General features: G+C 52.7%; 1 protein-coding gene across 1 annotated transcript in view; it reads left to right on the plus strand.

The window, feature by feature from the left end:
• Window positions 1–23,636, plus strand: part of EEFSEC (eukaryotic elongation factor, selenocysteine-tRNA specific) — a 254,234-nt gene that overhangs the window by 180,868 nt on the left and 49,730 nt on the right. Inside the window, exon 5 of the mRNA XM_047743216.1 lies at window positions 10,160–10,816. Coding sequence (XP_047599172.1) covers window positions 10,160–10,816 — 657 coding nt within the window. The remainder of the gene's footprint in view (window positions 1–10,159; window positions 10,817–23,636) is intronic.

Here is a 23,636-nt window from a genome sequence, read left to right on the forward strand (position 1 = left end):
TGAGACCCAAGCCTGTCTGGTTCTCTGTGCAGGCCCACACGCACAGGTGCGGTCACGCTTAGTTCTCCGCAGACGGCTTTTCTGAGCCCTGCCCTGAAGACAGAGCTGGCTCCCTTGGCTTGCCTCCCAAGGATTCCTTACCCCCCAAAAAGCCCAGGGATGTCATTAAAAACAATTAAAGCCCCAGTTGTATGGAAAACAGAAGACTCAAACATTGGTGTAATTCAATTTAAAGTTTTATGGGATGACAAATGCGTGGAGGGTGGCTGGGAGGAGGAGCATAAAGCTTCCTGGCAGGCCCCTTGTCACTTTTACGGTTCTCCATTGTTGCAGCGACTGGGAGGTTCATAACTGGGGTTTGTTGGCGAGGTTGCTGTGGAGGAGCAGGGGCCTTTGCTGGGCCATGTGGTAGGAAACCAAATCCGTTCCCTTCCTCCCTGGCTGCCCTCCATGTGGTAGGCACCCTGTGGGGGACCAGAGGTAAGCAGAATAAACCCAGCCTATGCACGGGCAGCTGTCTGTGTGGCACAGGGACCCCGTGGAAAACAACAGAACACACAGGCACATGGTGGCAATGACCATAAGGTGCTGCGAGTGCCATGAGGAACAGTGTAGGGCACTCCAAGCCCCTGAGCGGGCGACCCAAGCTGGTCTGGGTGGGAGAGATGTGCAGGTGGGGAAGGTGCACGTGGGCCCTGCTGGGGGTGGGAACTTGACCTGAGCACCCCGGGGCCAGGAGGAGAGCCGGAGTGGGCAGACATGCACACAGCAAAAAGCCCCATTCCAACTCTGACCCTAGAATTGGGTCTTTGCAGGGGGTTAGTTCTGTGGCCCCTCAGGCTCCTGAGATCCTCTTTTCCTTTTCATATAGGGCATTCCTTATTTCTTAGCAGGGATCTCGGAAAGGAAGTTCTCCTTGGCTCCCTCCCCTCTTTCACCAGGGGACAGCTGGTCTCTTGTTGAGGCCCCAGTGGCATTTTTTTTTTTTTTAAGATTTTATTTGTTTATTTGACAGAGAGATCACAAGTAGACAGAGAGGCAGGCAGAGGGAGAGAGAGAGAGAAGCAGGCTCCCTGCTGAGCAGAGAGCCCGATGTGGGACTCGATCCTAGGACCCTGAGATCATGACCTGAGCTGAAGGCAGCGGCTTAACCCACTGAGCCACCCAGGCGCCCCCCCAGTGGCATTTTTGCGCAGAACAGATCCCACCTCCGGTCAGCCAGGTGGGAGACACCGCCAGGTGGGAGGGGAAGTGTGTCGAGTACTGCCAGGACTACGTTTCCTGGCACCCGTGCTCAGGGGGCAGGGAGCCCAGGAGGAGAGAGCCAGCATGGTGAGGAGGGGCCTCCCCAGATCTCCTGCCCCTCATCTCTTCCCCGCCCCTCCTCCAAGAGCCATGTGGGCTCAGGAGCATGTCCATGAAGCCCCTGGGGCCTGGCAGGGTCTCAGTAGACAAGGGGCTTTCACAGTTTATCTCAGGTGAACTAGAAGCAGCAGAGACTCTGAGGAAGCCTGGCCCTAGAAATGCACATAAAGACAGCAGTGGGACACCATGCCTAATCCAGCAGCCTGGCAACAGTTAAAAGCCCACGGCACCAAGTGCTGGCAAGGGTCTGCACTGCCCGTGTGGGTAGAAGCTGCCCACTTCAGAAAGCAGTCAGTGAGACCTGCTGACACTGGACTGTGGTCCGCACGCCAGCCTTCCACCCAGATAGCCATGCTAGAAAAATGCTGCGCGTGTGGAAAGGACCACATGTACAGGAGGTTACTCAACATCATCTCTTGCAGCAAAAACAGCAACTCGTGTCCATCAGTGAGGGCATGGGTAAAAGGTGGGAGCTTTCCTAGAAGAAATACTGCACAGTAGTCAAAAAGACATGTACAGAGATAGCAGCATCTCTAGCTAGATAGATACATGCTAAATAGATACAGAGATGGGGGTCTCTCTTTCCCAGGATGACTGGATATCAGAAACATAATACAGAAGGAAGGAGACAAGTGGGAGTGAAGCAGTAATTTGGGACAATTAGTATAAACTAACAAATATACAGTTCAGGAACACACGCATGGGACAAAGTGTATAAAATAGAAGGATGAAAGTAAGTGCAGGGAGTCGAGGAGGAAAATGGGACTAGAGGTCTTCAACTCGCTGTCAACGTGAAGCCCGAGAGACAGGATCTTAGCAGTCAGTCTCAGGTGGTGGGAACACAGGTGGTTCTGATGTCATCTGATTCTCCGTACCTTTTGGGATGGTTTCCATTTCTCTAAAAAACAAGTGGGTGAGAATGGAGTCCCCAGGATGCCTGTGGTGCTGTCTTCTCGCAGTCCCAGAGGTGGTGCCGGGGGAGCTGGGGTCGGTCCCAGCAGGGGAGGCACTGGCAGCCCCCGGGGGCCCACACCGCCCTCTCCTTGTGCAGAGGCCAGAGTTTGGCTTTTTGTACGAGATGCAATTAATGCATTAGGCAGGGGTGGGATGAGGGGGATGCCTTATCTGTCCCCAGCCTAGCTCGAAGAAGAGGGAGAAATAAGAGCAGCCAAATTGAAACCTTATTAAACAAAATTGGTTAGGTCTGATGGAGCCAAACCTAGACTGATCTTTAAAAGCTTATTTCATTTTTCCCCCTCCGGTCTGAACCTCTTTGAATTGAAGTAACTGATCCTGCTGTAAGCTTATTAGTGTCAAACCTTGTGTGTTTCTTTTCCTCTCCGATTTACATTTTATTAAGTAATGATGAAGTTGCAAGGCCCCGACCCTCGCCTTTGGCACAGCCAGGAGCTTCCAGGCTCATTAGTGGAACAAAAATGGATAATAGAGGTCCAATCTCATTACAGCCAGGACCATTATTATAAAAATCTCTGCACATCAGAAAAACTGCTAAGCACAGGCTATTGTCCACTCCTGTCAAGCATCTGTTGATTCCGTAGAACGCTGAGCGGGCCCTAAACACTGCTGTTCCTCTGCAGTGTATTCTGATGTCGTCGGGCCCCTCCATTTCTTACCCCGCACAAGGAATGCTGCCAGAGAACTCCCTGCATGTGAGGGAACCTCAGTGCAGTGACTGTAACTCATTTGGACTTCCATGGTGGTTTTTCTGGCAAGATCTAGTGAAAGAACTTGGGTTTTCCTGGCAGGTAGATCTGGATGCTGTGGATGAATGTCTTAACCTCTAGGACCTCAGTTACCTTGTCTCTAAAATGAGATCGTTGTTAGCCACCAAAAAGGCTGCTCAGGTCTGTAGAGCATCACGTGTAGGTATCCAGCCAATGTCAAGTGTCTCTCTGTGCACCTTCTGTACAGCTCATGGGGTAAAATCGTGAAGTCCAGCATTAGCTGGGTACCACTCTTCCATGCAGGGTGCCATGAAGAGCAGAGATAAACGCTCTGTGCCTCCCACCTTGAGTAATTTCTTTGGGAGGTTTTCAGTAGGCTCCAAGACAGAGACCAGGTCCTTCTGAGTATAGCACCCCACAGAGTCCTCAGGATGCTGGGTAACTGCGCTTCAGATGCTCAGGAGACCAGGAGGGGTAACTGAGCGTGTCAGGCCTGGGAACACACAGAGGGTTTCTTTGCCCTCCCATCGGCAGACAGTTACGTAGTATCTGTCCCCTGCCGAGCACCGTGCTACCCAAACCTAGACACACCGGTGGCTAGGAGGGAGCAGAGCAGTTGAAAAGTCAGGTCTGAGACTGTCTGCCATGCTTGGCCAGGAGGAGGCTGTTGCTGACTGTGGCCAGGGCAGTCATAGTAGCCTGGGCAGGGGGAGGGAGGGACTGAGCTGCCCCTGTCCCCACCACTCCCAAGTCTCAGGGCAGGCTGACTTCTCCTCACCTTCCCTCCACCCTGAGCAGGGTCCTCTCACGGTGGATTCTTCCCTCTGTCCCTTCCCTGGAGCCATCCTTCTGGTTCTCACCACATGGGCATCCCCATCGTGGGTACTCCAGACCTGAAGCAGCCTGACAGGGTAGGGCTGCTCTGCCCCCAACGCCAGCTGCCCAGGCATGGTTTCTGCTCAGCTGGTCCAGGCACCGGGCTGCAGGATGTCAGGCCTTCCTTGCAGTCCCCGCATTCATTGTCCCAAGTCTCAGCCTCTTTGCTCTGTGACCTTGGAGACATCCAAAACCTCTGTCTCTTCATCCATAAAATTGAATGTAAAAATATTGACCTGCCTCATAGAGTTTTCATGAAGAATAACTGACCCAGATGATGGTAAAGCCTCTTTGTTAGTCAGAAAAGGCCAAACTGCTTAGCAAGCATGAACTTGAGTTTTAAAAATTGTTTGCTTGCTTGATGTATTCCTTCCTCCCTCTCTCCATGGGTCCATCCTCCCTTCCCCAGAAGTACTTGGTGCCAGAACGTGGGGAAGGGCAAGAGGAAGAGACGCGGCAGCCACCGTCCCCTGTCTGAGCTGAGCTCAGGGAATGGGCTGGCCTGGTGGTCCCACACACAGACGCCTCCCTGCTCTGCCACCTGCCTTCTTCGCGGCTGTCCTAACTGTGCCCCACCAGAGTGACCTGAGTCCCTTGAAGAGGCTTGGAGGGCTCCTTCCCCTGGGTGATCTGGAATATCCCAACCCCTAGCTAGCCTTGGTGCCAGCCCTGCTCCCATAGCATGGCTGTGTACCTCCGTGCGCCTTTTTGGAGCTATGCATCCCAGACCCAGACTGGAACTCCCTCGAGGGCAGGGACAGTGCTGCACCCATCCGTGGCTGCTCTCATTCATTCCACAAATGGGTGTTGAGGGTGTCCATATGTCTGGCACTGTGCTGGGCACTGAAGATAGACACAGAAGTTAAAATAAAAACAAAGCCCTCACCCTCGCCCTCATGGAGGTTAGAGTCCAGTGTGGGATAGACAGTCAGTAAACAAATATGTGATACGTCACATAGCGACGAGTGCTATGAAGAAAAGTGAAACAAAGAAAAGAAGACAGGGATGGGGAGCTCTTATCACGGAGTGAAGGATGGGCTCTGAGAAGGAAACATTTGAGCGGACAAGGAGACAAGGAAAAGAGAAATAGGGCATCTGAGGGAGGAGCATCCCGGTCAAAGTCACTGGCATGTGTCAAGACCCTGAGGTACGAGCACACTTGGCATGTTTCAGGAGCAAGAAGTAAGAAGGCTCATGTGACTGAAGTGACGTGAATGGAGGCTGCAGAGGAACTGTAGCAAATAAAGTCAAGAGAAATGACAGGGCCCGACTGTAGGACCTTGGGGTCCTAGCAAGGACATTAATTATACAGAGGGAGATGGGAAGCCAGTAAAGGGCTTAGAGGCGAAAGTGCAGAGTCCTGTCTTAGGTTTAAGCTGCTCTGTGGGGAACAGGCTGCCGGGGAAGGGGCAGTTATCAAAGCCAGGTGGGCCTGGGACGAGTATGGGCAGGGGTTGCAGAGAACCAGGCTTGGGCACTGGCCCTATTTGGAAGGTGAAGCCTGTTAGAGCACCCGATGGCTGGGTATGTGTACGAGTCAAGGTGGACCCCAAATTTTCACACAAGCAGCTGGAAACACAACAGCTACTGTTTCTGAGACAGAAGGAAGGAGAGGAGTCTTAGATGTGGGAGGCTGGAGGTACCTACCAGACCTCCAGGTGGAAAGGCTAGAGGCAGGTGTGTGAGTCTTCCTTTCCCAGCCCCTGACATCCCCCTCCAGCCTCCACCTCTCCTGCAGCTCCGACCTCTGTGCTCACCTCCTGCCAGCTGCCTCGCAGGCCTCTCCCAGGCCCGGATCTCTCAGCCACCCCTCCTCACCGCAGCACAGGCTGTTCCTCCAGCTGGGTCCGGGGAGTCCTCATGTGCCCGTGTTTCTGTCGTCCCCACATCCGGTCTGTCAGCACACCCCAGCATGGTACTGCATGGTCCCTTCCTTGCTTTCCCTCTTTCCTTTCTTATTTCTCCACACCGTGTAGCCACCTTGTCAAAGTGCATGAGAGCACATGTCATTCCTCTGCTCAACCCCAGGCCCCCACTACCACTGGGGGGCTTCTAGTGTCCTCCTGGTGAAGGTGGTGGGCCCATGTCTCCAACCAGATGCCACCGCCCCCGGCCTCCACCCCTCCAGCCAGCCCACTGCCTTTCAGTCCCACCCCCCCACCCCACCACAGCTCATGTTCTTTCCTACCTCAGAGCCTCACACCTGCTCTGCTCTTCTCTCTGCCCGAAGCCCCTGTAGCTGGTTTCTTCTACTCCTCTGGTCTCCTCTTTAGTGCCACCTCCTCTGGGGAGCCCTCCCCGTTGACACAAAGGATTGCATCACCCAGTTACTCTCTCCCATAGGACCTCGCCCGTGGTTTTGTAATCTGCACTTCAGTTGATGACTTTATAAGCTGCCCCACACATACCTCTTCCCCGACCCCCAGTGGTAGACTCCAGAGTCGGTTCTGCTCACCCTATATCACTGCAGGGCCTACACCTGGTCCGTGAGAGGCTTGATAAACATGTGTTGAGTGAATGCCCTCTGCCACTCAACTTGAATATCAGTAAATCCGAGTGAGCTGTTGAGTAAATGGATGGACTCTCTCAAAGTTGGCCCATAAATGAAAGGAAAGCCTGTTTTTTGTTTTTTTTTCCCCCGTTCTGGAGTTGGCAAAACTTCTTCCCCGTATTTTTGGTGTCCTCCATGGTCTCTTACATTCTTGAAGTCTGTCTTGTAGAACGGAGGCTTGTCGGCGAGTCCGTGTGCTGATGCGGCTGCACGCCCCCACCAGAGCCCACAGTCGTGCCTCGCCGCCCTGTCCCCATCTTTATCTGTTTCACAATTTCCTGTCTGGGCCCTTGAAATCTTGATTTGCACAGTTATTTGTCTTTCTGCTCTTCACGGTGCCCTCTTAAGGCATTCTTTATTATTTCAGTCCTAAGAACGCGAGCCCCGTTGAAAAGAACATGCTTTTAATGAAGCCTGCTTGGAGATGGACTTGCTAGTGGGGGTGGGGGTGGGGGCCGACAGTCGGGGATGGGGGGGCTGCGATCCCGGGGAGCATCTGAAACCAAGAGCTCACTCAGGCCCTGGCGCTCTGGAATCTCTGCTCCATGCTTTCTTTGCCATGGGGGGCATTTCTCTTCCAGAATGAGATGCAGCCATTCTCTTTGGATGGCCTGGGGATTTCACTGGGTCTCCATAAGCAGCGTCTGTCAGCCGCCCTTTACATTAGGCCCCAAGATGCAGCCATAGGAACCTGGATTTAAAAGGGGGGAATAAGCAAGTCTGATAGGCAAATATTAAGAAATCTGGCCATGACAGATGTTGGAGAAGACACGGATCCATCAAGAGTCTCTGGCCTGTAGCTGGATGAGTATACTGGTACTTTCTTTATTTAGAAGACATGAGCCCTCACTCACCCCTGACCCAGAAGTTCTGGCCCAGGGCCCCCGTCTTCCAGAACCCTCCCTGTGCTGTGCATCAGGCAGGATTCTGGTTTGAGAGGGAATTCATTGCATCATTTTCCAGCAAAAAAAACTGGACTTGACCCAGGTGCGCATCCACAAGAGGCCAAATGGGTGGGGGGTCTGTGTGTGCTGTGTGACATACAGCATCAGCAGCAAATGAGCTGCAGGTGTAGGCGGCACGGGCACAAACTCCCAAGTTCAAACACTCAGAAAACAAATCGAAGTATTGATTAGGCATATGTACTACATATGTAGTGAGCCTCCGCACAACCGTGTACACATATATCTAAAAAGAAAGGAATGCCATACACCAATTCAAGAGAGTGGTTGCCTCCAGCTGGGAGGCGGGCAGGAGACCTAGGTGGGGGAGGAGCACAGAAGGACAGTGAAGTTATGGGTGATGTTTTAGTTCTCAGGGTGGACGATGGGGCCCTGGATATTTACTCTATCGTAATTTAAGAATGTGGAGGCACAGACTGTAGAACCATGAAGCAGCGAAGGCAACACAGGAATTCAGCTTCAGAGCAAGCCAAGCAGAGTAACCAGCTCGGTCTGGAGTGAGCAGGGAAGCTGTTCCAGGAGGTCTCCTGAGATGAACAGGAATTTCAGGTGGAAGAAGTCCCGAGGAGAAGGGTCCTCACAGGCAAAATACACATGTGGTTCTGTATGTAGGGAATTGTTCAAGCTGCCCCTGGTTGTGGCTTCGGGTGTTGGGAGAATGTGGAGAAGGCCATGCGGAGAAGCCAGGCAAGCAGAAGTCCTTGATGGGGCAGCCAAGGGGGCGTTAAGAGCCCCTGACCTTCCCTGAGCAGCTTCCCCAGTGTGGGGGGTGGGAGGGCGGCAGCCAGGGGGCCGATTCCCTATAGAATTTCACATGACCGGAGGCTCTGCCTGCTCACAACAGCTACGCCCAAAAGGTTTGAAAGTAGTGATGTGATGAGGGGACCCCGTGTAGTGGTCAGTGCCAAGGGAATTGCATCATCCGACATGTTTTAGAAAGCTGGCCTGGAGAAGGGAGACGGGTGGGATGGGGGCCAGAGGACAGCTCACCGGGCAGCTACAGGCTTGGGGTGGGTGGCGGGGGGGAAGAGCTGTGATTTGGGGCCTGCCTCGCTGGACAGACGCTTAGTGTAAGATAATATTCTCCGGTTACTCTGAGGTGCATTCCTGAAAATCTTAGTTTCCCGTTGCCCTTGTAGACCATTTCAGAGATGTTTTATGTTTCTCTTTGATTGATCTTGGCTGTGGCTTTTGACACCACACTTCTCACTTTCTCTGCCCCCTGACCTCTTGGTTAGGTAGTTAATGATCTTTAAACAAACACTTGAGTATTATGGCTCTCCAGGAAAGGGCCTGGCCTCCTGCGCCCAGAGCAGCTCAGCATTCTCCCTTTATCCAAGGAGAAAACGAGTGCTCCACACACCCGGGCTTTGCAGATGGGGGTGCTCGACAACCTAAAAGCCAGAGTGTCTTTAACTGAGCCAGTTTCAATGGCAGGTACTCTGAAATACATTACCCATTCCTTTGCTGTGCTAAGCGTGATCTCATCTCTCCGACAGTGGATCTTAGTAGGAATGTTCATTGATTTACGCAAACATTTATTAGAGCCTTTCCTATGTCTGTTCCTGATTTACGAACTGTGGGTGCAGAAATCTGCCTGGTGTAGTAGTTGGTGTGGTGGTTTCCAGAGATAAGATCAGGTTACTCCTTTGCCTAAACTCCTCTGCCACTTCCAACTTGCCCTCTCCTCCCTGCCCTCCCTGCCCTCCCTGCCCTCCCTGCTGCAGCCCTCCCGCCTCTTTGTTTATTTCTCAGACCCACAGAACCTCCATCCTGGGCCTGTACATTCATTAGTTTCCCCGTTCAGAACTCTCTTTTTCTGGACCTTCACATAACTTCTTATAATCGGGTCTTAGCTGAGTCATCACCTCTATAGACGTCTTCCCTGGCCACCGCTCTGAAAAGCCAGATCTCCCCTTACACACTAGCCCTTCTCTATATATTTTATATATGTATACATATTATATGTAATATAGTACTCTATTATATGTATAGAATTATGTTAGTTATATATTGACACACAAAGCTTCATAATTGTATCAGCACAAACTTAATATTAATGTATTTGTAGTTCTGTTGCTGTTTCTCACTCTGTTCCCACCACCAGAACAGTCCCTGTCACACTGTAGTCCCTCATTGTGACCTGCCTGGAGAAGCGCACAGGCTCGTGGGCAGATCGGTACAGAATAGGCAGTGACAGCAGAGCAGGCTGTGTATGACTCAGAGGAGCTTGGAGTCGCACCAAAGAGAGAGGGACAGACCCTACCCACTGTGGGTCAGGGTAGACTTTCTAGAGCAATGGGGTTTGGCCTGGGCTTTCAAGGACAAATGGCCATAGTTTGGCAGGCTGAGAACCTGGGGGAGCCATTCTGCATGTGGTGACAAGCCTCTACAGAGGGCTGAAGGCAAGAAAGTCCTGGAATGGGGTCTGGGGTGGAGCAGCGACTAGAGGGACAGAGGGAGCTAAGGTAGCTGAGGATTTGGCTGCCGTGACCACCACCCGCATCCTGGACCAGGGGACCCCACGAGCCTCATGTTTGCAGGGTGGAGCTTGTTCTGGCCAGGGGGAGTCTGAGCTCCCCAGAACTCTTCTGGGGTGCCATGCCCGGGGCCAGGTTGGTGTTGGCAGTCCTGGGATGGGGACTTCTCCAGCTGGAGGCCCTCCCCACCAGCCTCAAGGCTCTTCGTTTCCTGAGTTTTCTCTTTTGCTGCCCCCCCAGGTGGTGAAGAAGGTGAAGTCCATGCAGATGTTTCACATGCCTGTCACCTCAGCCATGCAGGGAGACCGCCTGGGCATTTGCGTCACCCAGTTTGACCCCAAGCTGCTGGAGCGTGGCCTGGTGTGTGCCCCCGAGTCCCTGCACACTGTCCACGCAGCCATCATCTCTGTGGAGAAGATCCCATATTTCCGGGCGCCCCTGCAGACCAAAGCCAAGTTCCACATCACTGTGGGCCATGAGACGGTCATGGGCCGGTTGATGTTCTTCAGCCCTGCCCCCGACAGCTTTGACCACGAGCCTGTGCTGGACTCCTTCGACTTCTCTCGAGAATACCTCTTCCAGGAGCAGTACCTAGAGAGGGATTTGGCACCAGTGGGGACGGACAGTGATGAGACTGACAAGAAGACGGGCCAGGCCGCCGAAGGCCGCTGCCCACGGCAGCAGTGGGCCCTTGTGGAATTTGAGAAGCCTGTCACCTGCCCTCGGCTGTGCCTGGTGATTGGCTCCAGGCTAGATGCGGACATTCATGCCAACATGTGCCGGCTGGCCTTCCACGGCGTCCTGCTGCACGGCCTGGAAGACAAGGACTATGCCGAGAGCTTCTTGCCCAGGCTGAAAGTGTATAAGCTGAAGCACAAACATGGCCTTGTAGAACGGGTAAGCAGTCCCTCCGCCCATCATCCTGACTTGTCGGGCCCGGGTGGCCGGGATGGACATGTTTGGGGTCCATGATGAGAGCCAGGAAGACCTCAGAGGTCTCTGGTCCCAACTTCTGAGGTTTTAAAACAAGGAAACTGAGGCCCAGAGTGGCTGAGTGGCCTCCATTCTCCTAGCCCTCAGTCATAGAGCCAGGGCCTGCACCAAGGCAGGGGAGCCCCACGGCACCTGCTCCTTTCTCCTTCAGGGGTGGAGGTGGCTGTGTAGGGCAGAGCAGCCCGGGCCCTCACGCTAACTGTTGCGACAGCAGCATTTCGCCTGGGCCGGAAGCCAGTGTTGTCAGTGGCCTCCTTGAGTTCCAGGTAAGAGGCCGGGCCTCGCCCCTCCCAGTCTGATGACCAGGCCCTTGCTCTCGTGTCCTCAGTAGGAGCTGAACCTTCATCAGGCAGGGTGGCTGCTGGGTCACATCAACAGAGGGAGCATGGCTGGTCCTTGTAGGGCAGGCCTGGGCAAGTGGGTCCTTAGCCTATGGGGTGGGGCCTGGCCAAGCAGGTCCTCAGCCTGTGGGGTGGGGAGTGTGGGGAATGATGGTGGCAAGGAGTGTCAGAGGGCAAGAGGTGGGAAGGTACAGGAAGGGGACACAGTGGAAAGGGGACACAGTGGGAGGCCTGGGCTGCTGGCTTCCTAAGGTTTCAAGGTGTCAATACTGGATACAGGTCTCTAGCCATGGGTGAGCCAGTCTGGTTCACAGGCCTTTCACGAGAGGGGGCAAATGCAGTAGCCTAGACCCAAAGGAGGTCCTGAAGTCCTGGGATTGCCTTCTGTCAGGTGGGCCCCATCCCCCCGCTTGTCTCTCACTGTAGGTCTCAGTGGGAATCCCTGCCTCCTGGGCTTTAAAGAGATGGGGAGAGAATGTCCAAACCTCACTCCTCCCCGGCTGTGGGCCCCTGCAGGGCAGGCCAGGCTGTGGGTGCTCCTGGGACTCCTGTCCAAGCTGGGTGAGCACGGCTGTGCTGAGACCCCAGTGTTGGGAGGCCCTCAGCAAGGCTGCAGTTCCGTTCCTTAAACGGCAGGATGAGGGTTACCCCTCTGGGTGCAGGGCCCTGCCCACATCAGCATGGGCCCCAGCGTGGGGTCTGACCCTCACCAAAAAGGCACTCAGGAGAAAGTGTCAGGGCCTTGGGGACCAGCCGGGGTCGGGGCTTCCAGTGCACCCCCGACCCTGTCTCTTTCCCCTCTCTCGGATCCCCACGTTTCTCCTCTGGAACTCTCACTGCAGAGGCTCCTACTCACTCCCTCCTTCTCTCAGGATTCTTCCTAGGACTCAGGCCCGATTCCCTTCCTCTTTTGCCTGTGTCTAGACCTGCCCTCTGATGGGAGAATCGGTAGAAGTTGCTTACTTACCTACTTACAGTCCATCTGAAACTCAGGATCCTTAGCTCTGTAATCTCAGGCCTCCCACTTTGAGGCCAGCCTCACCTGCTCAGGCGGACAGGCTTGGTCACCCTGTGCTGCTGCTGGAGTCCTGGAGCTGGAGCCATGACTGCCCCCACCCCTCCCCCCTCCACCCCATCCACCGCTGTTGCTGTCTGTCCCTCCATGAAGGTTGGCTTCCTCATCTGCGGAGCAGCAGCCTAAACTCCCAGGGCTGCCAGGAGGGGTCAAGGGCCGACCACGGGGGCCACTCAAAGGCTCCCTCAGCCGCGGGCCAGCCCTGAGATGCTGATTGAGGACGAAGGTGATAAAGTGCACGTTGCTCGTTTGTCTCGCTTGATTTATTAGCAGTCTTATGAAGTATAATTATTCTCTGGTGAAATATCTGTCATGGAGTAATGTCCCACTGGTGAGTTCATAGATCTAATTGCCCCACACAGGCCTGCTGGTGGTGGAGCAGCAGTGACTTCCTTCGAGAATGAGGAGTGTGGTTTGTGAGGAGCAAGGAAACATACCATCGAATGCCTCTTGCCTCCTAAGGGGCCATGGGGGGGGGTGGTCCAGGAGACGTGCTGAGCCAGAGCCAGCCCCTACCACCAGGCTGGGGTGTCCCTGGGGCCACTGGCCTTATCCTCCTCAGTCCGGAGAGGCCAGAAGTGGAGGCAGAAGAGCCCCAGACTTGCAGGCAACAGACCCCGCGCAGACAGTCTGAGCAGAAAGCCTCCCTCTCATCAGGGACTGCTTCAGGCAGGGCTATGGCTGTGTGTGGAGGAGTCTGAGACTGGGGTCCTGCAAGGAAGGAAAGAGCACAGCACCTGAGTACCCCCTACCAGCCCCTTAAGGCTCTAGCTGAATGGACACCTGTCCTGTGTCACAGGTTTGCTTCTGGGCCCAGGAGCAGGAATACACCTGCCTCCCGCCCCCCTCCAGCTGATCCCTACTCTTTTTACTTAGCACCTACTGTGTGCCATTACGGGCTCTATACCTTATTTTGAAGCCTTATAAAAATTCAAGGAGGAGGTTATTATTTTCCTATGCACTTTTTTTTGAAATTATTAAGTAGATCACTTTCTTCCTCCTAAAATTATGTGTAAATATTTGGGAGAGGTAATATATACACATGTTAAAAAAATAATTCAAACAACATGAAAAGTTACTCCAAAAAAAAAGCTTGTTTTCTTCCTGCTCTGAACTTAGGGCCCCTAAGGGCCCCTTTGCAAAGGCAGCCATGCTGGAGACCAGCTCAAGACATGTGAAGCAACCTGCCTAAGGTCACAGGATGATCAATTCAGAATTTGAACCCAGCACTGACTGGCCTCTGAGCCCTTATCTCTCCAGCATGTCTGTTAAATTCTTGCCCAGTGAGCTGAGAGGCTAGTGTGCTCTCAAGAAGCTGGAGTCTCCTTGGCAAGAGACTTTTCTTCTTGGTCAGGTTGGTATGCATTGAACTTCTGGGATCACACAGCCTGGACTCAACCCTTAGCAGTACCATGTAACAACTGTATGCCTTGGGCAGCCATTTTACATCAACAGGCTCATTCATTTGAGGAGAAGACTGTCTCCACCTCACGGTGAAGTGGCTTCATATCTAAGAGTTAAGTCTAGCTCAGGGGAAACAGGAAGGAGGTTTCCTAGTACAGCTCACAAGTAGAAGGCTGGACTTACTCCAAAAGGCAGCCCCATTTGCTTTGAGCAGGACCCAGAGTACACAGAGATTTTCAGATCACTTAGTTGGCCACAGTCTTTGCCATGTGTCAGACTGGTCAAACGTGGAGGCCTGGGCTTCAGTCCCAGCCTGACCCACTCCTAGTTGGAAACATGGGCAGGACCAGGGAATTTTGCAGAGCTGCCCCATGGGGTGGGATGTCTACAACATCCTCCATTTATAAACGAGGAAGGCCCAGCCCTATACGGATATATGTTGAATGGATACTTTCCATCTGGACAGACTTAAGGCATATAGTCCTTCTGAGCCCATTGCCTAAAAGACATTCATGCATATGTCCAGATGTTTACTTAGCTCCTATGTGTGTGAGGCACTGGGGAGACAGCAAGGCAGGCAGAATTCTTGTTCGCACAGGGGAGACTGGCAAGGAATAGTACCTTAGATGTTTTCAGGTAGTGGTAAGTTCTAGAAAGAATGTAACAGTGAGATAAATACAAAATGCTGAGGACAGTGCTTGGCACATGAAGAGGCCAACTGTTAACCCTCCCCAGGTCTTCTCTTACTTCTGTGCTCTGCTTCACTTGCTCACACTAGGGGATGGGTCCAACTCTGCAGATGTGGCTTTACACGGTGGTGTCACCTACAGTATCTGTGGCCCTTGGGCCACATCCAAGCAGTTGCCCTTGCCCCAAATCTGATCATCTTTAACAAGCTTCTTTTCTCTGGATACTTTATACACTCAAACACGATTTAATTAACTTACCACCAGCAAATGGCTTTCCTCACTTGGCTAGCAAATGAACCACTTGGAAACTTACTTTGATTGTAGCCTATTCTCTCTCTCTCTCTCTCTCTCTCTCTCTGTCTTTTTGTTTTGTGAAGAAATGCTGCTGTGATGAGATGTATTGCTTGAAATTGTCTCATTTTTTTTTCTGTGAGCTAGGATTATTGTGATGTCAGTATATGCTGTATTTTATTAACACAGTCCATAAAAAACACAGAGCTCTGCCATGTAATTCGATAAAATAATAATCTGCACCTCACCAGGCATTAAAAGTGTGACATTTGAAGTCCACTTTTCCTGTTTTGACATGGTGCCTGTGCACTGATAATAGAAATGAATAAATAAAACATATGGCTGGGTGAGCTGCTGTGAAGCCATCCCAGAGTCATGGCACCCAGGACCTCCTAGGTCTCTGTCACAACTGCTCAACTCTGACACTGGGGCACAAAAGCAGCCATAGACAAGGTAGAATTAAGTATGTGTGGTGGGGTGCCAGTAAGACTTTATTGATGGCACTGAAATTTGGATTTCTCATAGTTTTCCTGTGTCGGGAAATATCCTTCTTTTGATGTTTTTCAAGCTATTGGAAAATTGAAGAACCATTCCTAGCTTGAAGGCCATACAGAAACAGATACTGGGCAGCATTGGGGCCTCTAGCAATAGTGTGTCCACTTCTGATCTAAATGATAAATAGAGGACTTTTGAAACACATTGAGCATCCTGCAAGGAAAAGTCTAATCACCATCTACAACCACAGGTACTCAACTCTGTCTACAGTCCTCAGGAATTAGGTCCTGAGAATGGAGCTCAGGTTAACAGAAATGCTCCAGAGGTCTCACCTGAGGGAGAGAAGAAGGGAAGTGAAGGTGTTCTAAGGGTTAGTCTTTCTAGGGAGAGGGATTGGGAAAGGGGGTTAGAGCCTGTGGTGGTGAGGGAGATGCTTACTATCCCATTTTCAAGTGAAAATATAGAAAGATGTGTCAGATTATAAACACAAAGAGGAAGAAACTATGAATGGAACTGGAAAGTATAGCACTTCCACACACACAAAGGAAAAACTGGAATGTATTTGATTGAATCAACAAAAATGAGGGAAACAAAAACATAAATAATGACAAAAAACAGAAGGAAGTCATTATATCTGTCATTATACTAAACATGAATGGCCAAATTCTCCTATTAATACAGAGATCAGTAGTTTGGATTAAAACAAATATGCCATTTATAGGGAACACACAGTGGTAAATGAAGGCTACGAATAAAAGGATAGAGAAACGTCAGGTTACTGAACAAAAAGTATGGGTGGTAATTTCCGACAAGTTAATTTCAGACAAGCTAGAATTTCAGACAAAAATACAAAGATAAGGGGAGACATTGTGTAATGATAAAGGGCATGGTTACAAACTTGCACCTACTAAACATGTAGAAATAAAATCTGTTAGAAATCCAAGGAGAACTTGGTAAAAAATGGAGTCATAATTATACTGGGGCACTTTAGAATGCAGATTCTGAAATTAGACAGGCCCACTGAACAACAGATAAGGACACCAAGTCATAACATGATTGCTATGCTTGATTTCTAGATAGAAATTTTAAAAATACACTTCTCTTTTTTTCCATGGAACATTACAAAACTGGACTTTCAGTAATAGTCATTCAAAAAAATATTTGTGGAACACCTGTGTGCTATTTTCAGGGCCTGGGATATAGCATGAGTAAGAGAACAAAATCCCTGTCCTTGTGGAACTTAGGTTCTGGTTGTACCTGTGGCCACAGAGGAAAACCCTAGTAGACTTTTAAAAGTAGAAAACATGAGCCATTAAATTAGAAATGAAGATTGGATATAGGCACACTGATGTTGTGTGTGTCTGTGCATTTGTTCATTGTTTCATGTGTTTGCAACTTGGAAATTTGCAGGCAGCAAGTTGCTTTTCGTTTGGCTTTTAAAAGGCTTTTCCTCCTACTGTTACATAATGTAGAACCCCCCCCCCCCCCCCCCGTAATAACTTTTTCTCTTTTTTCAGGTTTTTTTTTCTTTTCTTTTTTACTTCCTTTGATCCTTTAATTACATCACAAAGAAAGTCTTAGATTCCCTTGAAGGTGATTTTAACACTCCTGTGTTCCATGTTAATCTGCCTTTTGAACAGGTAGGAAAACAGGACCAAGATACATCCTTCCAGTAGCCAACAGTCTGTGACTAGGATCCAATTCACTTTTTTAATCATATTTACTTTACCATCAGGTTCCTGTTTATGGTGACTTTTGTTTTCTCTCTAGGGTACGAAGTGAAGTTTCCCTTTAAGCAGAGGTATTTAAAGAGAACAATTAGGTAAAGGCTCTTTCTTCGCAGGTGTGCAAAGACCTGGTGAAAGTGAAGGGGGGTGGAGAGTGTTTCTCAGCTGGAATGGAGCTGCTAGGCCATGCTCCAGAGGTCCTTACCTCGTAGCCACATGAAGGGTCACACCCGCTGCCCCCCTCTGAGTGGGCCAGAGTCACAGGAAATGTGTCCTTCCTACGAGGACAGAATGCCTGGGGCATTCAGAGGGGCTGCAGGGAGCAGGAGAGGAGCAGGGTCTCCGCTGGTGGGAGGGAGGTGATCTGGTAAGGGAAAAGTACAAAGAGCTGGTGACTTTGACCTGGGCCTTGTGACTGGTCAGACTGGCAGGACTTGGGGGTCCAGGGCCAGGCACTGTTTCTGCAGGGGCCCAGAGGTCTGGCCCTGGGTGTTTGGAAAAGGGCCCTCAGCCCAGGGCACCCAGCAGCTGGAGGATGGGAAGGGAGCTCCAAGGGGCAGGTGGGCTGACAATTGAAGCCACCAGCAGGGCCAGCGATGCAAGCTGGGGGCTGGAGAAGGCTGGGACTTCATTCAGATTGTGCTGGAGAAGTTTTCTGAGTGGGGTCAACCGGGGCAGCCTGCAGAGTGGGTATCCACTCAAGGTCCCCAGACTTGTCCCCTTACCTGACCTGCATACCCAAGGCTCCCTCTGAGCCTGGGTACCCCAGCTTGAGTCGAGTGGTCTGGCCTGACTGAAGCCACTTACTCTCTGGGGCCCTGTTTCCTCATTTGTAACAATTGCCTGGGCAAAGGTGGGGCCTCTGAGGGCGCCGTGCCGAGGACACAGAGTGCTGGGCGCTGCAAGCCTTGCCGTGGTCCACTTCACACCTCTGACTGCTCGCACACCCCAGGGGCCCTCCTCACCTCCCTCCCTGCCTCAGAAGCTTGCATGGCTCCACCCATATAGTTTTTCTCCTGAACAAAGGTGGTCGTGCCAGCTCTTACTGAAAAATCCCTTCAGGCCCTCCTCATGGCCAAGGCAAAGACAATACTCACTCCTTAGCTACCACGGCTGGCCTGCCACGAATTGGGAAGTTGGGTCTCAGGGTGCGGCAGGCCAGGGAGGCAGGCATGCAGGACCACTGGGATGCCTCTTTGCGACCAGGGCTGGAAAAGAGCAGAGGAGGAGACCAGGTGTGGCAGGGTCTGCAGGCCGAGGCCATGAAGGCCCAGGGAATTCAGGCTCCAGCCAGGGCCCCAGGGGGATGTTGGATGGCCCCCATTGTGAGACTTTGGGGGAGTCTCTTCCACACAGTGTCCTTACTGGAAAAACAGGGCTTATACTCCCTACTCCATGGGCTGGTGTAAGGCAGGAAGATGAGTACATATAAAATGCTGAGCTCTGTCCCTGGCATGGTGGGCCATTGTTAAGCAGTGACTCTCCTCATTGCTATTTGTTTGGACTTCCCTGAGGGCACAGATGCCTGGGTTCCCAGCTGTGGTGGTGGCAAGACGCTGGTGCCCACGCCCCTCCTGTGGTGGGATCACACCAGGCATGCCGACCGTCCTGGCTCTGGCACCCTGGCGCCGGATGGGGCAGGCCTTAGGGCTGGGCCGAGGAGCCTGCGGCATCGGCCCGACCAAGTGGAAACACGCAGACGCCACCGGGAGCTCTGGCCGGCTTTGAAGTCTAAAGCGGTGCTGCCTCCCAGCTCTTGGCTCACCCCGCTCCACTGCTGATGGCTTGTTAAATGTGCCCAGGGCCCTGGAGAGCATGTGGCCAGGGTGCAGTCCGGCCCTGGCTCCCTGCAGCCCTTTCTGAGTGGGGGGCCATCTGACAGACCCCTGCCTGGGGGGAATCGAGCACGGCCATCCACCTGGCCCCTTAGGCCACTTGGCTAACCCCTGCTGTCCCGGGCCCTTGTCTAGCAGGCCAAGGGCCATGTCAGTTCCCAGGCCACTCGAGAAAACAGAGGTACCCCCTGAAGCCAGGGGAGATCAGACGGCTGTTCTAGTGCTCTGGCCCTGGCCCAAGCCCTCGGCCCCTCGCCTCCCTCCAAGTGTCAGCGTCTGAGACCGGAAAGTCTTGCTTCAGCCACTGAAGGGCAGTGAGCTTCATATAGATAGATAGATAGATTGCTTGATTGATTGATTGATTTATATATATTTCCTCCACAAAAATGCAGCTGCCTTGATGAGCTGTGCTTTGATACCTCCTTAGGCACTCCAGACAGACAGCTTTACCTGCATTGCTGCCCGGGGGTTGCTGGACAGAGCCAGGGAGGGAGGCTGGGGGGATGGGGGTGGGGCGCTGGGAGGCGCAGCGTGCTACAGACAAGTGGGGGCCTGCCCTTCGCTGGGACTGAGGAAGCCAGCCCCACTGGCTGGAGAGGTGGGACAGAGGTAGATACCTCCTCGGCTGGGCACCTTCTGTGATGCCCAGAGCCTTCTCATTGGGCCTTTGCAACTCACTTTATCAAACGAGACGAACTGAAGGCTGCTTTCCTTTTGCGGGTTGACACTATGGGATGGCAGTGAGGTTGGTTGTCATTCACAGCAGTCTTTCACATTGGCACGCTTGCCTCTTCTCACAGCAGCCTTGAAGGTGGACACATTCTCCCTGTTTCCACTAGAGAAAACACTGAGGCTCAGAGAAGTGACATGGCCTGCCCTAGGTCACCAGCCACCCTAGCTTGCAGGCCGCTCCAGGGCTCCCTGCTCCCTGCCATGGCCCTGTACTGGCAGGGAAGAAAAGGCAGCCTCTGGGCTAGATACCAGAACAACAGCGTCGCTGTTCCCCCCTGGGGAAATTGTCAGTCCTGGTGGCCATCAAGTGCTCTAGCAGAATTATCACCCTCTGCAGGAACCTTGTCGGGTTACCTTGGTGATCCAGGCAACTTCTGAGCTCTTCCATCGCAGATCCCTTCCCTGGCTGCTGTCCTCCGCAAGGACCTCACTGTGTACGAGGGAGAGAACCAGAGTCCCAAGAGCGGCCACTGGCATGTAGTCTCTGTGGAAGTAAATGTCCACATCCTTGCTTTTCTTCAATGAGCTAACTCTCCATCTTGTGGTTTCTGAGTATGTCTTAGTTCTTGCCAACACCAACACCCCTAATCCCGAAAACAGAGGAAGAAACTGAGGGTCAGGGAAGTCCCTTGCCCAAGGTCATATTGCTGGAAGAGGCAATCCAGACTCAAACCTTCCCAGTCCTCCCCACAGCCAGCGGAGCGAGCATCTCAGGGCCCCACCGCACAGCTGGCTGTCCCTCTTTCCTTGGTGCCACTTCTCCAACTTGAATTCAAATAGCCACTTCAGGACTTGGGTACTTCCCAAGCCTCATCATGGGAGCCGGGCCCCAAGAGAGACACACACATGTAATGACATAATTATGTGCACTGGCAGCCAGGTTCCCACTTGGAGGCTGCGGACAGTAGGGACTCGCCTGGCGTGGAAGCGAGAGCCTGGGCTTCCATGCACAACCAGTGACTGCTCTTTGGGAACTCGCCCTCCGGTGACTGAAGGCTCATAAGCGAAGCAAAGTATTCATGCAAACAGTGAAAGTCCCCACTTAGAGCTATTGTTGTAACTGCGCTGGCCCAGGTTCAGCATTGTTCCCGAGGAGCAGGGCTTGCTGAGTAAGTCCCACATGCATTGCCTGTGGTTGACGTCACAGTGATTGATTCAACATGAAAAAACCTCCAACGGTCCTCTGAAGGTTTTTCCTCATTGGATGTGCTGGTGTCTGATCTCTGAGGTCTCTCTCCTTTAGCTGGAAGAGTCTATAGTTTGGAGACGAGCCCAGCCACTGGGCAAGCACACATGTTCTAGAAATGGATAGGGCCAAGAAAATGCATTATCTCCAGCCCTCTGCCCTCTAACGCCCAGGACAAATGATGACCCCTGGTCTTCCAGAAGCTCCCCAGAAATGCTGTTCTCAGTGCCTCCAGCAGGAAGGGCTACCATCCCTTGCCGTAGCCAGACTTTTAATGAGGTTTCTCTCAGCGATCATTTGTGTGTCCCCTCTTTGCACCACACCCCTGGTAATATCTGGAGGGTTCATGTTCTGGGAATGCAGAAGTGCACTTAGGCCAACGCCTGCCTTCCAAGACCACCCTTCTTCCAACTGGGGCGGCCCGTGCCGACAAGCTGTGGCTGGGCCGAGACCCACACATAGGCTTTGTCCTGCCTGTTCCGATACAGCCCTCTGCCGGGGGCTCCGCTGCCCACAGGGGGCTATGGAAGAGTACCGTGGTCTGTTGGCAATGTCTGCTCTGCTCACGTCTGTGTGTGGCAGCCAGTGGGGCGGGGGACGCAGGACCTACCCTGCCCACCCCCACCCCCACCCACCTTCCTGTGTATGGTGCAGCGGGGTGGGTCCTGAGGGAGAAAGACACTCTGCCCAGGGAGCACAGGCCAGGCCAATGACAACTGTGTGTGAACCTGCTGTAACTCTCTTAACTCACTTTGTGGGTGGGGAGCTAAGGCCCACAGGGGTTAGGCCATGGGCCAGAGTCTCCAAGACCACAAGACCAAGACTTAGAGCCCAAGTAGCCTGGCTCCAGAGCCCAGGCTCTGGCCCACGGCATAAGCAGGAGCTTAGCATTCCCTCTGGACTTGGCCCTTTTGTGTGAAACCTTAAGAGCCATGTTGGACGACAGCATTCAAGTCTGTTCTTAGCTGCTGCTTCTGGCTAAACACCCCCTCTCCTTCCACCGTCCCTCATGCCTGGTTCCCCATCCCCTTAGCCTTCTTTCTTTCTTATTTCCAGTATGCCCATATCTCCCAGGTTGTACTAGAATTCACCAGAAAGGTAACTTGCCTCTTGGCCCCATAACCATAGGTGGAGGAAAGCTTACCCTCCTTCCAACCTCATTTTGTGGATGAGGAAACTGGGGAGACCCTGGGGGGTCTGCAGCTTGCCTCACTGGTCTTCAGTGCATTCTGGGCCTGGCAGCCTCCACCCTGGGTAACCCCGGAACAGACCAGAAGCACTTCAACAGCCACGAAGCCAGCCCCCTTCCTGTTGCATCGTGCCCACTGGGCTGGCAGGTCATCCTTGGCTGGGTGGTTGGGCTGCACCTCACTTCCTTCTGTGTAGCGGCCAGACTCCATCTGTCTTCCTTCTCTGCTGGTGGCTCCTCCAGTGGCTTGGTGTTTTCAGGAGCTGGGACTGGCAGGAACGGGGCTGGATTTGCAAGCCAGTTTGGGTCCAGCGGGTCTTGGCATGGCTCAGGGGAGCCCAGAGGGTGGGGAGTGCCCTGGCTGGGCTTGTTCATTGCCGCCACACCTCCTTCTCCTCTGCTCTCATGCCATGGGGGTGAGTGTAGGGAAAGCTGGAATGTGTGACTCTGGGTAAGTCATTTCACTTTGCTGAAATCCTATAGGACTTTTCTGAAGATTCACTAATTCTGTGGAGGTGCCTCTCCCGGAGCATGGCCGAGGACAAATTGTGGCTCTCGTCTGCTTCGGGGGGGGATGGGAGAGGCGGTGCTGAGAGCTGGATAGTCTGAGGGAGGAGTTTGCTGCCAGCTTCTCTCACTGTCCTGGCAGCTCATGTCCATACTGCCCATCTAAGCCATCTTCAGGCTCCTGGAAGGATCCTCCTAGGCTGCTGGAAATGACAGCACAGACCATCAGCAGGCAGAGGGTGGGGGTGCCAGCGTTCCCAAGACCACCCTGGGTTCCTGACAGTGCACCGAAGGCCAGCCTTCTCACCTACGTTGCCTGACCCTATAAGTGGAATTGAAGACACAGAAGTTACCAGGAGGGGACATTCCACCACAGTGCCATTAGGCCTTCTGGCCAAGTATAAAGAGGAGCGACATGGGCACTCCCTTTGAACTTGAATCCTTTCTAAACCACCATTCCAGCCCCAGGGAGGCCACGAAGTGACAAGCAAGAGGGAGCCTCCTCGGACCCCTCCTCGAGGGTCAGCAAAAGCTCATTTGCTCCTCACCTTATCCCGGATGCTTAAAAAAATATTGTGGTAATGTAGGTCAGTGAACTGACCAGCCCCACACACCGGCAGGACTGCAGGGCCCACCAGCCCGCACACTGGCCCCACTTGGTCAGATGAGAACATAAGAAGTGCCGGGAGCCCCCGCTTCCCCAGCCCTAGGCTTTTGTTTATGTAGCACTTAAACCAACTTTGGGGTCGTTGCTGTCTGCCTTTAAAGCCCTGAAGCTTTTTGAAGTTCCCCTGTAGTTAATAAAATTAGTCTGCCCTCCTTGCAAGTCCTTGGCTTGGGGGAAGATGGATCCTTCTCTCTGTCTGTGGCATTTTGCTTTTTAAGTTAATATTCCATAACCAAAAGGAAGAGGGAGGGCAGGGGAGAAGATGCAGTAGGAAGTCTTCTGAAATGCCCTCTTGCTAATAGGTAGCATGCCTGCCCCCCACCTCATGGCCCCAGTCACGATGAAGCCCAACTTCCAGACCCATTGGAAGGCCAAGAGATGGCCCACTGTGCTCCAGGAATGGCCGGAACTGGGGCATGCGGGGAAACTAGGTGCAAGACGAGGCTGTTGGCTCCCTCTCAGATGAAACGTACCACCCCACCACAAGTCCACTCAAGTGATTTTCTTTGGCCCCAAAGAGCCGAGAGTCACCTTCTGTCACCAGCGTCTCCCTCCCCATCCGTGTATCATGTGCATATGTACTGGG

This window comes from Lutra lutra, chromosome 1 (genome assembly GCF_902655055.1).
Source record: "Lutra lutra chromosome 1, mLutLut1.2, whole genome shotgun sequence".
Taxonomy (NCBI): Eukaryota; Metazoa; Chordata; class Mammalia; order Carnivora; family Mustelidae; genus Lutra; species Lutra lutra.